Source organism: Pterocles gutturalis, unplaced genomic scaffold (assembly GCF_000699245.1).
Source record: "Pterocles gutturalis isolate BGI_N339 unplaced genomic scaffold, ASM69924v1 scaffold20079, whole genome shotgun sequence".
Taxonomy (NCBI): domain Eukaryota; kingdom Metazoa; phylum Chordata; class Aves; order Pterocliformes; family Pteroclidae; genus Pterocles; species Pterocles gutturalis.
The window spans coordinates 24,391-39,582 of record NW_010128684.1 but is presented as its reverse complement, the minus strand read 5'-3'; the positions used below and the strand labels follow the sequence as shown (position 1 = coordinate 39,582).

The 15,192-nt window shown below is 40.1% G+C and overlaps 1 protein-coding gene across 1 annotated transcript in view; it reads left to right on the top strand.

Annotated features, from left to right (window-relative positions):
* Positions 1–234: 234 nt before the first annotated feature.
* The window catches only part of SH3D19 (SH3 domain containing 19), a 29,859-nt gene continuing 14,901 nt past the window's right edge, over positions 235–15,192 (top strand). Inside the window, exons 1-3 of the mRNA XM_010079725.1 lie at positions 235–910; positions 11,676–11,783; positions 15,154–15,192. Of these exons, the coding sequence (XP_010078027.1) occupies positions 235–910; positions 11,676–11,783; positions 15,154–15,192 (823 nt within the window). The remainder of the gene's footprint in view (positions 911–11,675; positions 11,784–15,153) is intronic.

The window sequence follows — 15,192 nt, the reverse complement described above, 5'->3', positions numbered from 1 at the left end:
AATCCCTTAATAGTCTTTGAAATTTCTGAAGGTCAGAGGTGCCAAGAAGATCCCAGTGCTGTGATATGTCCTGTGCCAAAGCCAAGATCAAGAAGCAATCTCAGACCTGTGGTCAAAAATACTGAAAGTAACATAGACGATGGAGAAGTGAACCAGTCTACCACAAAAAGGCAGCAACCTCCAGTTCAGCAGTCACCTTTCATAGGTGATAGCTTAATAGATAATCACTTGACGATGGACAGCATGAGTACAGAAAAGAGCCAAAATAGCATTGTTTCAAGGATCAAAGTTTTTGAATCCCAAGGAACTAATGATACCTCAGGATTATCAAAAAAGCCAGAAATTGCCCCTCGTTCATTCCCCCCAAGACCTGTTACTGCAAAGAAGCCAGTAGTAGCTCCAAAGCCAGGGGTATGCAGAATTTCAGGAGACTGGGATGCATGGACAGAAAGCAAATCAACGCCTTCCCAGGAATTGCAGCCTCAACCCGAAGTAGCTGGGAGCAGTATTGTAACCAAACCTGAACTGCCAAAGAAGCCAAAACCTGGCCTTGTTAAAAGTAGTAGTAGTGATTTTCTTGATGCAAGGAGTGGATCAGTTGCAGAGAACAGTGATGGACAGAAGAAATTTCCTGTTCCTGCTCCAAGGCCTCTAGTTCCTAAAAAGTCACATTATGCAGAAAATCCTGCCCTTTCTTTGGCCCCACTGAAACCGATTGTTGCTCCACCACGGGCCCAAGAAAAAGTTTTCAAGTCTCTGGGGGAATTGTCGCCTGCAGCCAATTCCTCAGCACCTGCTTTGCAAAACAAACTAGATGCGGAAGGAGATCTGATCAGTTTTGATGATGATGTTTTGCCCCTAAGTCCACTTTGTGGAGTTAAAGATAACATCGGTTCTGAAGCAGCAGCAGGTAAGAAGAAATTTTTTTAATTCTTACAGTGGTTACTATTTGCAGGTGTATGATCCTCCGTGAGTTCTGTCTACCTGTCCTGACTGGGTTTATGTGTGTATTTGAAATTCTTGGTTTTCTGTTATGTCAAGATCACTATAAAGTTATTTGGATTTTGAGACTCAGGAGGTTTTAAATCTATATAAATCTTAGAACTTGCCTGCTGGATTTATTGCACGATTATTAAAGTGATAATAAAAGACTTGATGTTACCTCTGGAGATGTCACCTCCAGAATGTATCACAGTTCTCTCTGGGGAATGTGGGGCGTCTTTTCTCTCGCCATCTAATCTGGCTAATATATTTGAGTGGCTGAAGTCCTATAGTGGAAACCTAGTCATCTAGGAAAGCAGCAATGTTTGTTACATTTAGGGAAACTTGTAATCAAACACTCTGGGATACTCTGTACATCTCACCAGTGCCTATTTATTTTCTCTCTCCTATCTTTGTGTCTTGTCTTGTTGTGTGACTATTATACTTGTTATGCAACTTTGATTTTTTTCTAATACCTGCAAATAATTATTTCATAGGGACAAATTAATTACTACAACTACATCCCTTTCATAAACCTTGTTTGATTCCAATAAGCATTTGGGGTCGATTTTTTTTTTTTTTTTTTTAATGCTGTTTTAGGTAGTTTAAGACATAGGTGAGTGTTTGCCTCTCATTAAATTTTGCAGCGTTAGGTTTTTCCCTCTTAATATTAATGTATGTTCTGATTTAGCTTACCAGCCCCATTGCAGTCCAGGGAGAGTTCTGCTTTAAAACACAGGGTGTGTCATACAAATGTGTCAGACAAAATGCTTATTTAAGGGAGTAACTACGATTTTTACTCTTTTTTAACCTCATTTATCATTAAACATCTTAGCTTTATGAAAAGAGAAGCATAGATACTGTGTAGCTGTCACAGTAAATGGATATTAGTGATTGTTAACAAATGCAATTTCATCACAGTTTGTGGATTATAGCATTAGATGAAGTTCTGATTTGTTATTGTTTCTCCTCTGTATTGGTGTAAAAACCCCAAGGCAGTCATAGGAAGTCCATTAAAGCCCTAAACTGTTAGGATCAGTAGGTATGGACATAGAGATCTCAGGGGATCTTATGTAAGCAGTGAAATAAGGCAACAGAAGGTCCTGCAGTAGAGGTGCTTAGCTCAACATGGGTGCAAGTCCATTTTTTTCTTGGACTGATAGATTCCAGGAGCAGTGCAGAAGCTGTTCCAAGCTTGGAAGGAGGGAGGAGTACAGGGAGAGGCATTTCGTACTTAGGTCAAGGAAGCGTGTGACTGGCAGTGTCTAGCTGGGAACAAGTCGCGATCACCATGTTTGGAGACAGGAGTTGTAGAACAGCCACTGTGCATGTGATGGTTTTAGAAGAAAGTTAGAAGCGCTGAGGGATGGCTTATGTTTTCCATGCATTTAGGGTAAAACTTGTAGTTTCCATCGTTTTATTCTGATGGAACAAACAGAGGGAAAGTGTAACTGTTCTAAGCAGTAGGCAAGAAAAGAGAATACTGACATTGTGAAAGTACATAAAAAGGAAAACGATGTTTTGGCTATGTACCCTAAAAGACTGCCTTTCTCCCAACCTGGAAAAATTAAATAACATAAATTCTTCCATTAAATCAGAGGTTGAGTGATCCCAAATGAAAATCACCTGAAAAAAACCAGCTTTCATGATGAAGTGGTAAGAATGTCAGTCTTCATCTTTCAGGTTGGTGTCCTAGGTGTTATTCTTGATTTAATTAAGAAGAAAATACTTTCCATTGTCATGGTTAACAGAACAATTATTCAGATAATAGTTTCCTGACTTCTTCTTGAGTCACCAGTCCATGATTTTATTCATTCAATAAAATGGCATCTGTGCTGAACCCCTTCCTACCTACTAAAGAGGAAAAGGTCTGACAGCATTATCACTTTAGTACACTGTAAAATTAAGATTCACTCCAGATTTTTGCAGGCATTTGTGAGCTCAGGATCATATCCTATATCCTTGATTATTAACGCTGTCCTCTGTCTTGACAAAGCATCCACAAGAACACCGGCTTTCTGAAAAATGAGGTAACACGGAGCACTAACACTGGCTATTTCTCATGTTCCCATAGGAACAGTTTAGGATTTGCAAGATGAATCCACAGTAAAATGTTTTGTAAAGGCAGGAAGAGAAGCTCTAATCTCGCTCCCCGTTCACCAGACCTTTGCGTTTCTTACATATTTGTCATTGTCATTATTTTGCAAAATGACAGCGCTCTGCTTGTTGTTATGGCAACCTTAGAAAAGGGAGGAGGCTTTTATGCAGTGCTGTTTGAAACTAAGCACCAACAGCTTGTTTGTCAAAAGAGCAGTTTTACATCACACATTACAGCGTTCACGAAACTTAATTTTTTTCTGATGAAGCACAAATGTGTCTGATTTACTAATGTAAATAAAACTGGACAGATCGATCACTGCTGCTGCTAGCACCTGATGCAAAAGTAAGAAGGTGAAGCGCTCAGTTGATGGTGGTGAGGGTGCAGAAGTTGAGGTGAGCATGTCAACGAAAAGGCAAACCAGGCAAAACAAATTCAGAGTCTTCACAGAAATTTAGTTGACTGACAGAAGACATCCGCTTCCTCTAAGAAAAGGCTTCCATCTCCACAGTAGTGAAAGATATTTGAGTATTATCTATGTGCTAAGATCAACAGTGCTGGCAACAAACCAGTGTATAGTTTCACCAGTTTAACTGTCAGTATTTAACTGGTGGTTTAACTACGAAAGATAGCTGGATGATTTTCTTTCAAGTTTACCTGAGGCATCCCATGGGTTTCATTAGTGTTTGACAGCATCTCCAACAGCACAGCTGTTAGTAAAGTGAACTTGCCCTTATGCAAACATTAATGATTTTCTCTTTGTCTGGCCTATATGGAGAGGGGGAACCGTTCTTCTCGTGCGAATGGAGACTCTGGGTACCAAGATCCCTTTCAAGGCTTTCAGCACCCACTCTGCCAGCTGAAGTCTGTGGGAGCTTTGGAGGCCCAGCAGCTCTGAGATTCAGAGGTGAACCTTCCATCCAACTCGTGTCTTTGATGCTGGCCCAAGGGAAGTGCCAGAAGGAGAAGTCAGGAATGACAGATCTGTAGAACTGCTCCTTTCATTAGCAGCCAAAATTGATGCCAGTTTTAAGTGTCATAATTTTGGACTCAAAGGCTAGAGATAATGTTCAAAGCCATTTGTATCCTTATGAAATTACTCCTGCTCAAGTCAGTCATTTGGAATGTGAAGGCATCTGCTTGGCACTCCCAATCTTGAGGTGCTAATGCTTTAATGAAGGTTGTGATAGTTTGGATCATCTGGGTTATTTTTACATTTATCTTACATCTGATAGCAAGGATTTGTGCAGTTCCTGGAGGTTAAAAGTTTTGGTAATCCATCAGGTGGACTCTCTTCTCACTAATCCATTTTTACAAAGGCTTGGAAATGAAATCCTAGTCCAAGGTGAACTGAGTGTAAATTCCATGGCTTCTGAAGATCTGTGGTTTTAACCATAACTTGTAGTAGTTGCTATGTTAAAGCATCTAGTGTGTCTGCTTGAGAAATCTGTGGAGAATGTGTTGGACAAAGAAAGTAAAGTAACAGTGCATTTAAAGCATACGTTTAAATTAAAACCTGGAGGTGATCTTGCTAGAGTGTTTTCATTCCTTTTTGTCTGTGGAGAGTTATTCTTCTCTGTCATCTTATCTCTCTCTAAAATAGCATATAATTCACTGATTGCTCTATGCCTGATACATCAGAACTCAATTTAAACCAAATGCTTTGAAAAGTAGTTCAGAGAGAGCCTTACCTTAACAGCAGGAGACAGCTCTCTCTTTTGATATCTTAGTCATATCAGTGTATTTCAATTCTAACAGTAATGCGACCACTACATTTCTTAATTGTTTTATCTATTTGTCTATCTACCTGCCTACCTATCTATCTACTTCATCACAGTATAAAGGTTGATTTCTGCTTGTATGGCGAAAAAAAACCCCAACCAAAACCAGTGCTACTGTCCACTTATATGTATTATTCCTTCTTGTGGCATGAGTGGTGGAATTTGTGTGACATTGTAATCGATTCGGAAAAAGTGCTGCTGAAGTAACTCCAAATTTGTCCGCTGTGTGGATATTGCCCAGCTGCTTGTTTTTAATTGCTTCCTCAGGAAGGAGAAGAAAAAAAGAACTGAAATATTTCTAACTGGTAGATTAGTCCCAACATATCTTCAAAATAATGCAGCTTTTCTTAGGGTTCTGCTGTGTTATTTCTGATGACTCTTGTGGTTATTTTAAAGTTACCTGTCTCTTTTTCTTCTTACTGCCAAAAATACCATCCCCAGAAAAGAGTGAGAGGTCTCATCCGTTTAATCTGCTGTTTGGCTTAAACCCCTGACAAAACCGGATATACTTAAGGGATGCTACTGGGGAGTGCGGTAGTGGAGGTATGGATCTGTGCTGTGTCCTGCTGGTTTGGCTGCAAAGTTGGCGATCCCCAATAGAAGTGGTAACAAGCACCCATTAACTCTTCAGAGGTTACAGATGGTTGCTTAGTAAACACAAATTGGAGCCTTCAAGGAGCTTGGAAGTGACTCCACTGTTACCACAGGAGAGGGCCTTATATCTAGTTTCAGGAGACAGAAAAGGTTTTAAAATCATAGCTACATAATAGATGAGGAGCCTCTTAGGTTGTCAAATGCAAATGAATTTGCTTTTGAGTTTCATGTCTATAGATTCTGTTAAATGGTAACATATAACTATCTTCTCTGGTGATTAAGTCTGTTTATTTTACAATAACACTTTAAAATGCAGATATTCTTTGATCAGAAAGGTTGTCAACAACAAAATGTGTATTCAAAAGAAGTGTTTATAAATAAAACAGTATTTTTTTTCCTTTGCGGAGAGCATGTGAGATTCTTGCCAGAGGGAAGATAGGTATTTTAAACAACATTATAAATTTCCCTTGTCCTTCACATTTTCATTACAAAGATTTGGTATGCACTACTGCTTTCCATCACAACCCCTCTGCTTTGGAGATTTTTGGCTTGCCTGTTTTCACAGAATCACAGAATGTTAGAGATTGGAAGGGACCTCGAAAGATCATCTAGTCCAATCCCCCTGTTTTGGGGCACTTGGATCTCTTGCCAATGAACAGGCATTTGTTCACCTGGCAACTCTATGTCCAAATACCCTCCAGCATCCAGTTTTTGAAGTTAGACCAGGTTATGCAACCAATTTCTAACAGCATGACCTCACGGCTGAACTGTTCTGGGCAGGAGGTTGGATTAGAGACCTCCTGAAGGCTCTTGCAATCTGAAAGATCCTAGTCATACTTCAACTAGCAAAACAGATTAATGGTGTAGGAATAGCCTCCAAACTCTCACATAATAACTCATGCTGGTATAATTAGTCCTTTTGTGCCAAAGCCAGTGTAATTACTATCCCCTTTACTGGTATGGACAAGCTAGCAATGAACCAAACGGTTCACAGATAGTGAGAGAGCAGAAACCTCGGTCCATTTGTATCTGTCTCTGTGGACGATGTCGCCCTGTAGTTTTCCACCCCATAAATGCTCGTATTGCCATTAAGTGTTACAATAGCCCAAGAAATTATGCTGTTCTAGTAGCAGATCTTATTTTATGTGCTCTCATACTTTCTAACACTGTGGAGGAGATATTTCATTGCTCGGTTAAGGACATGTTGCATTTTCAACAAGTACCTGTAGGTTGGATCTTCTGTTGCATCTCTTAGCAATTTTTTTTTTCCTATACTTTCCAGATAATATAAAACTCTACGTAATTCTTTGACTTTGTACACTTTTGCCGTACTGATGGCTAGGCTCCTTCTGTAAAGTCCATTTGTATCCTGTGAACATTATTCCTTCTTTGGATTGGACTCATTCCTCAAAAATAGTGATCCCTGGCCTTGAGTTGCCTTGGTTTCTGTGGTGATCCATCAGATGTCAGCAGTGAACAGGGAGCAATGCCTAAAACCTGTGCAAGTAGTTCACTACGTTTTCTCGGCTCTGACTAGCAATAATGTTGGTGGATAAATTCTTCCTGTCCTGAGGTCTTTGCACAACTCTTTTTAAAAAATCTTGTTAATGTGTGAGAAGTTTGAAATTCCTGTTCTGACATCTGGTCATAATGTTTCTGGGAGGAAAGATAATCCTCAAGATGAAACTTTCTGAAATTGCTGTGTGCTTGCTCCAGTGTTGTATGCTTTTGATTAAAACGGCATAAGGAGGTGCAGAAATAAAAGTAGTGCTTTCACAACCTCATTGGAAAAGCTTATATGTAAAGGTTATTACACATCCTCAGGGGTCAGTACTGGGACCAGCATCGTTTAACATCTTTGTCCGTGACATGGACAGTGGGATTGAGTGCACCCTCAGCAAGTTTGCCGATGACACCAAGCTGTGTGGTGTGGTGGACACGCTGGAGGGAAGGGATGCCATCCAGAGGGACATGGACAGGCTGGAGAGGTGGGCCAATGCCAAACTCGTGGAGTTCAACAAGACCAAATGTGAGGTCCTGCATGTGGGTCAGGGCAATCCCAAGCACAAATACAGGCTGGGCAGAGAATGGTATGATAGCTAGAAGTACCATTTCTGCTGTGGAAAACTGGGATTGGAGAAATCACTGGTGCTGTAATTTAGGTAGGATACCTGTCTAATATGTCTATTTATAGTTGTAAATAGGCTGAGATTTAGAACGTCCGAGTTAATTTCAGACTTCTGGTTATAGCATTTCACAGTGTTTCTTGAGCATGGACCCCATTCCTCTTTGGGATGTTATCTGTCAGGTTTCCACTGAATCTCCAGCTATATTAGTCAACCTGTTGTTGAAAATCTTTCCCCAAGTGTCAGCTAAGTATGCTTCCACAAACATCAGAGTGTTCTCATGGGGCTAGGTTTTGATAAAACCGTTTCTTGATGAGATTTGGCTCTATTCTCTGTTCCTGGAAGATCCCCATAACAATACTGTTCTGTGTGAAGAGAATGTGTGAGGCTTGCCTTTAGCAGCTGATTCAGTTTTTTTAATTAAACATTGAAAGTAGATACAGTTGCATACTTCTGTAGAGGCAAGTGTTGCAATGTCAGCATCAACACCTTTCATACTGTGTTGTTCTCATGTGTCCTGAGAGTACTTCTTGGAGGACTGAGCATCTTCACAGCAGCTAATGCTATTCTGTGCTTTCAGCTTCCCACATCTGTTTTGTTTCGAGATTCCCTTTATTGCTGCTGAGGTATCTGTTACTATCTTCCTACCACCTACTTAAAAGACTACCAATAAATGTTTCAGAAATATATCTATCTGTCCTGCTCACATGGGCAAAACCTAGTGTTTGTTCTGTAACCTCCTGATTTTTTTATTTTAAGCGAGGGTGGTAAATGAGAGTGGGGGAAAAGAACTGTCTCTTCTCAACTGGTAAAAGAAAGAGCTGATATACGATATGTTTGAATACACAGCTTTCTTTCCTGCAAACAAGCACAGTAATATATGTTATCACATAAACCTTTGAAACAGAAGCCATAGAAAAGTTAGACTAAGGAAGACAGAGGCTTTAAGCATTATTGTAAAAGTTTAATAAAAAAAATCGATAGAAGTCTGTTGGTATGTGCCATGAAAAATGCCTTCCAGATTAATTTCCTTGATCTGAGAAGCTTTAAATGAGTATATTAACAATTCTGTTTTCACACTTCCGTGAATTATGCTCACACAATGCCCAATTGTTGTTAAACAACATAAAAATTTGATATGTTGTCAGTCCCATTGCACCAAGCAGCACAATCATTTACTCAGCCAATTTCTGCTGCAAACCCAACACTGGGGAATGGAATAATGTGAACAAGGAAATGAGTTTTAAACTAATTATGAGGTGACAACATTATAATTGAACATAAGATAATGAGTGAAAAACTAAGGTTCATCGAATGGTTTTCTCAACCTTAGAAATTCTTTTCCTCAGACTTAAAAATTACTTCTCAGATTTATTGATTTTGAGACCTCTGCCAACTGTTGAATGGTCGAGAAAACCATTTCTACGCATAGCAATGATTAACAGCTGACAAATGGTAGTTTTATACATTTTTAAATCTCCCATACATTTACAATACAGATCTGTGAGTGTTTTGGGTGTTTAGAGCACTTCTACTTGGTCTCATGGTGTCTGTATTTTTATAAGATGGAGGCTTTGGAAAATTGTTTCCTCATTGTTCATGCAGAACTTCCCTAACCTCTGCAGAACCTTACCTTGAGAGGTGCTCCGTGTGTCGGCGTGTTCCCTACGCTCCTGCTGTGTCAAGGAGCCCGTGACTTAGCCCTGCTCACCTTTCCTCTGCTCACTCTGTGCCTTCAGCTTCCCAAGGAGCCAGTGCAGCTTTGAGGCCCTGCTGCCTTGGCAGGGTCACTCCTCAAATCTGTTGTAGAGTTCCCAGATAAATGAAAGAGAGAAGAAAACCCAGGTTTGGTTTTCTTTTTTTCAGCTGCACTAAAGTCACTCTGAACACCAGCATAAGAGTTAAGCTTAGATAAATCTTTTTAAAATGAAATTCAAATGATAGCGGTGTAGCTAGCAGACATAGGGATAAAGGAATAACAGAAAATGATAACTGCAGACTTGCTTTAAGAGTGGGATTTCTGTTTCTTGTAGTGACTGAGCCGCCAAAATGCTTGCACCCCTCCTGTGGTCTGTGTTCTCAAGTCCTCTAGAAAAACCCTTGCTCTGATGCAGCTTTCATTGAAGAAACCTAAACCTGTTACTGACTAGTGCTAATCCGTAACTTAAACAAGATGTTCATTTTACCCGTCTAAAACATTGTGGGTTGCCTGTGCCTGGTTTCTGGATGTGCCGGTGCCTTTGGGCACGATGTGATGTCTATATGGTAGCAGAGCTTATTTTTAGCTATAGCCTGTGTATCTTTAGCTGTAGACAAATCATTGACCTGCCATGATCCTTTCTACCTGCAGCGTACACTCAAAGCTGCCTGACAGAAGGAATTGATGTGCATTGATTCATGATTAAAATGTTATATGAAGGTACCCAGGCAGATTTCTGGGGAGCCTGTAGGCAGGTCGATGTCTGGACTTTGAGAGAGGCCACGGCACAAGCCCCCGTAGCACACCTGTACGTGATGGATGCACCTACAACGAGAACCCAAAACAAGGGGCTGGTGGGAGGTGGACATCTGAGCCGGGGTGATCGTGTGCAAGCCCTGTGGCATGTTGTCCCTGCTGTTGCTACAGCTGGACACAGGCAGCTGGAGCTGGGGAGAGCTGAGGACCCAGGCAGAGGGGACTTTGGGCTGCATTTTAATGAAAATGCTAAAAGGTTTTTAATGAGGTTGTTCATAAATAAATACCCTATTTCTGGGTTTTCTTATATATGATATATATTCCCAGGCACAGATTTCTAGTGTCTTGATAAACTGCATGGTGTTTTACTATCCCTATGACTATGACCTAATGACTATGAAGTCATTACTTCATATTACATAATTTTAAAATTATTTTTTATAAGTGTTGAAGATAAAATTATATCAAATACAGGGCTTCCAACTTTGTCAAAAAGTGTGGCGGTAGTTTTGGGAAAGGGCATGTTCTTAAAAAAAGTCCTGAAGAATTTAAAGAGATGCCCAGCATACTTCCTCTCAGAGACTCTGACACTCCATAAATAACATCTCGTTGAGCTACACATCTAAAAAGGCCACCAGAGGAGATCAAACTTGGTTGTTGGGGCTATGAATATGTCTCATGGAGATTTACTGACCAGAGTGCTTCCCCAGTTTTAACATTGCACATTTATGATACCACTAAGTGCTGCCATTTTACTGCAGTTTTTGGTAGCGTCAGGGAAAAAAGGTAGCAGTTGTTAGCAACAGAGAAGAGGTATAAATTAAGTATTGCTTTTTGACATGAAGGTGTGCTTGAGAAAGTAGGCGTTGATTTGGATTTTATTTATGTACAAGTATTTTTACAGCTGCCTTCTACATGCGCATATGTTCCCATGCCTGTTAATAAGAGACCAGTGCTTAAGTTCATGAAGCATAGAAAACATTGCTTCTCTCTTACCAACGGAATGACTGGACAGGCTTGTAGAGGAATGAGTGATACAGGCAAGGGCAGAGCTCAGGCACAACTCACAGTCCTTGGTCTGAACCAATCTCCCCCATGACACCAGGTTTGTAATCAAAAAAATTACGCAGAATCTTCCGGGGAATTAGTTGTTCTACAGCAAAGACATTTTGTAATTGGTAATATTTAAATGCTTTGCTTTGGTTTTTTTTGTTTCTGCAGGCATTTTATCTGCTGCAGTGCTGATTGTTTAGCTTTGGGAAGATTTTATTGATTAAAACTTTTTAGTGAATGTGTTCACAGCTATGTCTATATATTAGAGCAACTGCTTTAGAAAACATTTCCCTAAAGCTATCCTGATTTCAGGTCCCTGTTACCAAGCAATTCACTTCCTCTTGTTCAGTGACTTATATAATCCCAGAAGGCATCTGGAGCATGTTTATGTTAAGTCAACTATGAATGCAGATGTACAGAAAAGACGTTATTTAGAAAGAGCTGAGTATGCTATTTGCATCAGCCTGATTTATATGGTTTTTTTTATTACTTTCTTGGATGTGAAGTATGTCCTTAATAATGAAAACAATACCCAGTGAGTTAAGTTCAACAAATAAATATATTGGGTTTTTTTTTTTTCCTTTTAGATCCATTTCAGTTCCTCACCAAAAGTGAACCTGCAAAGGAACAGACAGCTCAACCAGCTTTAGCCCGGAAACCCACTGTGATCCGAATCCCAGCTAAAGCCGGGAAATGTAAGTTCTTCTCTCAAACTGTCTGAGAAATCTCTGTCAGAAAATCATTTTAGCTGGGACTTACTATTTACTAATTGAGTTGCAGTTTACTAGCTATATTAGCTGCCAGAGGAATCCCGTGGTACAGTTTGACAAGACAGAGGAGCCAACCTAAGGGCTGTGGTGGGGAGGGAGAAATAGCTGGGAGTCATGTTCCCCTCTCCCTGCCTCCCAGCTACCTCCTCTGGCTCCCTCCCTCGCGCTAAGTTGGATGTCCCTCAAGCCTTATGGAGATAATGCATATTAGAGGTGAAACCGTGTCGGGGGGGATCTAAAGGCTGTCAGGGAAGAGCTGGAGGAGACCCTTTCAGCAGAAGCAGGCTTGTTTTGTCAGCTAAACCATGTCACTGAGCTGTACCTTTGGTCAAGTTGACTTCTGTTCTGACATCAGCTGAGGATGTTTTAATGCTGCTCCCGAGCTCTCTGGGAGCAGGGCCCCCACTTTTCAAAGGAACAACATTAGTTGGGAGGGAAGTGTAGTTTTCACAGCTTACATCAAAAGGTTCCCTTGACCCTTGTCAGATTTTAGGTCTATGGCCAATAAGCGATAGTGTTTTGGTAGAAGTTGAGGGAATAAAAAAGGCATGTGAGAACTTGGATGCAAAAACCTGATGTGTTCAGTTGTGTGTCAAAGCCTTGACTACAGTTTTCTGCCAGTTACCTGTCTGTAACGCCTTCCATCTCTAATCCTTTACAGCTTTACAAATGACACCGACTGTATCTCAGAACGGAAATTTATCAGAGCGCCACAAGGTCTTTGTGTTGATCTTTGTGTGCTGGAGTACATACTTGCTTCTGCTTAGCCTTAGGTTTTATCCTCAAAGCTTAGGGAGAAATGTCACAAGATAGCTCTTAAAACTTGTGTTTCAAAATCATATTTTACTACACTGAGTAGGTGTAGAGCCAACTTGTAGCAACTGGATGTCCAGATGGCTCTTCTCCCAAGACTTTATCTCATTATTTCCTGAATTCTCTTCTTCCCCAATTCCACCACAGTGCTAAAATACTAGGTTTTCTTTTCCTCTGCATATATGGGAAATACAGTGGAAATTATTAAAAATGCAGAGAAGACTGAAGGTAAAGCTATAAGGAAAAGTCTTTCTGTTTATACCTGATCATAAATAAAATATTTTTTTCAGTTGGAAGAATATGTTCATGGACTACTGTAAAGAAAACAAAACATAATTCTTCTCCACAAAGGAAACTGAAATTGCTATTAAAAAAACAAAAAAAAAAACAACCCCCCAAACTTTTTTTTTTGTTTTTTTTTTTTTCCCGGAGCTGGATTTTCTTTTGAACCTGTAGCTAACTGGTCCCTTGCTGCTCTCTAGTGGTAGCTGAACTTTCCGCAGGAGACTGCGCCACACATAACTGTACTTGGCTACAATTGTCAGGGCAGCGTGAAGGACTGCTTTATGGGAGGCTGTGGCTGGAAGATTAATGGAATATGAAGGAACAGAAGCAGGTTCCAAGAAAGCAGAGTAGCCTTTTTTCAGATAGGAGCTGCTGCAGAAATGTAGGCTGTTAAAAGTTAAAAAATGAGAAAAGTACAACTGGGACAAAGTATAACATGTATATCGTACGATTTACCTTGTGAGAGGGCCACAGAATCTCAGTACAAGGGGTCTTTTACCATTGTGGGTATGGAGGGAGATTAATTCTGTCAGGAACCAGCACAAACCAAAAAGAAAAACCCCAATAAACAAAAAAAACCCACCCCAACCAGCACTACCAGAAAGGGGACAGAGGTGGATACTCAAGAATTTGAGCTCCAGTAAAGCACTCATTTAGCATTAGCATTTTTGCCGAGATGTGATTAGAAAGGAAGCATTAAACTTCCACTTCAGTTATTACACTTAGAAATCACTGAAAATAACACCTGCCTTCTAATTCTTGGGTTTGGGGTTTTTTTCTTCCTTTATTTCCTTTAATTTTGGTATTATAAAGAGTAAAGGTGAGGAAATTAGGCCACCTGTGTATATATCAAGATTTGAAGTGGTGAGAATAAATAAATCTCTTGTGCTTTTTATATCAGTAAGGTATGATAAGAGAAAATTTCTCTTGCAATTACTGTCAGGTATTGTTTTTATTTTCATCCATCATACTAGCTTAGAAGAGTGATGAACGTCACTAACTGTTTTTCCCTGTGCTTGGTCACTGCCAACACAGTATCTGTGACCTGCTCCTAAGAACAAGGGATTTATCCTTGAACTGATCCATTTTTAAACATCACACCAGTGTTTTAGATCACAGTAATACAAACAGGGTGTTAAACAACACTTCTTCTTCCTATGTGTTGTTTCTTTCTTTTCCTTTCTTTTTCAGGAAATGAGCAACTGAAAGTTGCTTTTTGTCAGCAGTTTATAAATGTCCAGGCTGTCCACATGTATTTTTACGTAACTCCAAGACTGGCTGGAAGTGAGAAGAGCTTCAGTGTCTGAAGTTCTTTGTGTGAAATTAATTTTCTTAATATACAAATATGTCGTTAAATAGATGGCAAGGTTCCAATATATAAAGACACAATGACTGGCAAATATGCTGGCAAAACCTGTTCAAGTTCTTCCCAGGTTTCAATGGCAGCGACGTTGAAAGCAAATATCATATAATTAGCAGGTTTTTGTGTTCTTTATTGAGGCTGAGGATATCATCACTCTCCCCTAGTAAGAGATGTACTGTTTCCTCTTCCATGTCCTAAATTTGCTTAGCTCCTTAAAGACTACCACGGAGCTTCCATCTTTGTTTTCTTTCTGTCACCCTGAATTTTGTAGCAGGCAATGGTTTAATTTCTTGCCTTTACCTTTCTGGAGAACCTTCCATCCAAGTCTCCTGATCTTTCAGGGTTACTTGAAATAACCCTCAGCTGTTTTCCAGCCTGAAGGATATTCCAGGAGGTGACAGCTGAAAAAAGTTAGCCAGTTTAGAAATGTGGCAGAGAGATGGTGATGGTGTTTCAGGGTATCCAGTAATGAGTCTGACATTCCCAGGAGTAGAAACTCTTCTGCTCGTCTAATATTATATCAACAAGTATTGCAGCTGGAACCCTGAAACCCTAGAATAACTTGCTGGTGTCCTGAGGGTAAAGTGAAGATCTGTTATATAGGATGGGAAGTACTCCTGAAGTCAACCTCAGAGTTGCAATGTTCCCTTCATGTCCCTTTTCTTTTCACTAGTCTTTAAGTGGTCCTGCCTGTTGGCTGCTCTGGCTTTGAGGAAGGAAGTTGCATTCACAAAAAAATGCCCCAAACCAAGGTGGATTCTCTTACCTATTGTTGGTCCATGTAAGGAAGCTATTAATTAGACTTTCATTTGGGAACTTTTGGTTTTTTTACAGCTTCAAATGAAGTCCCACATAGCCCTCCACCACTTCCTG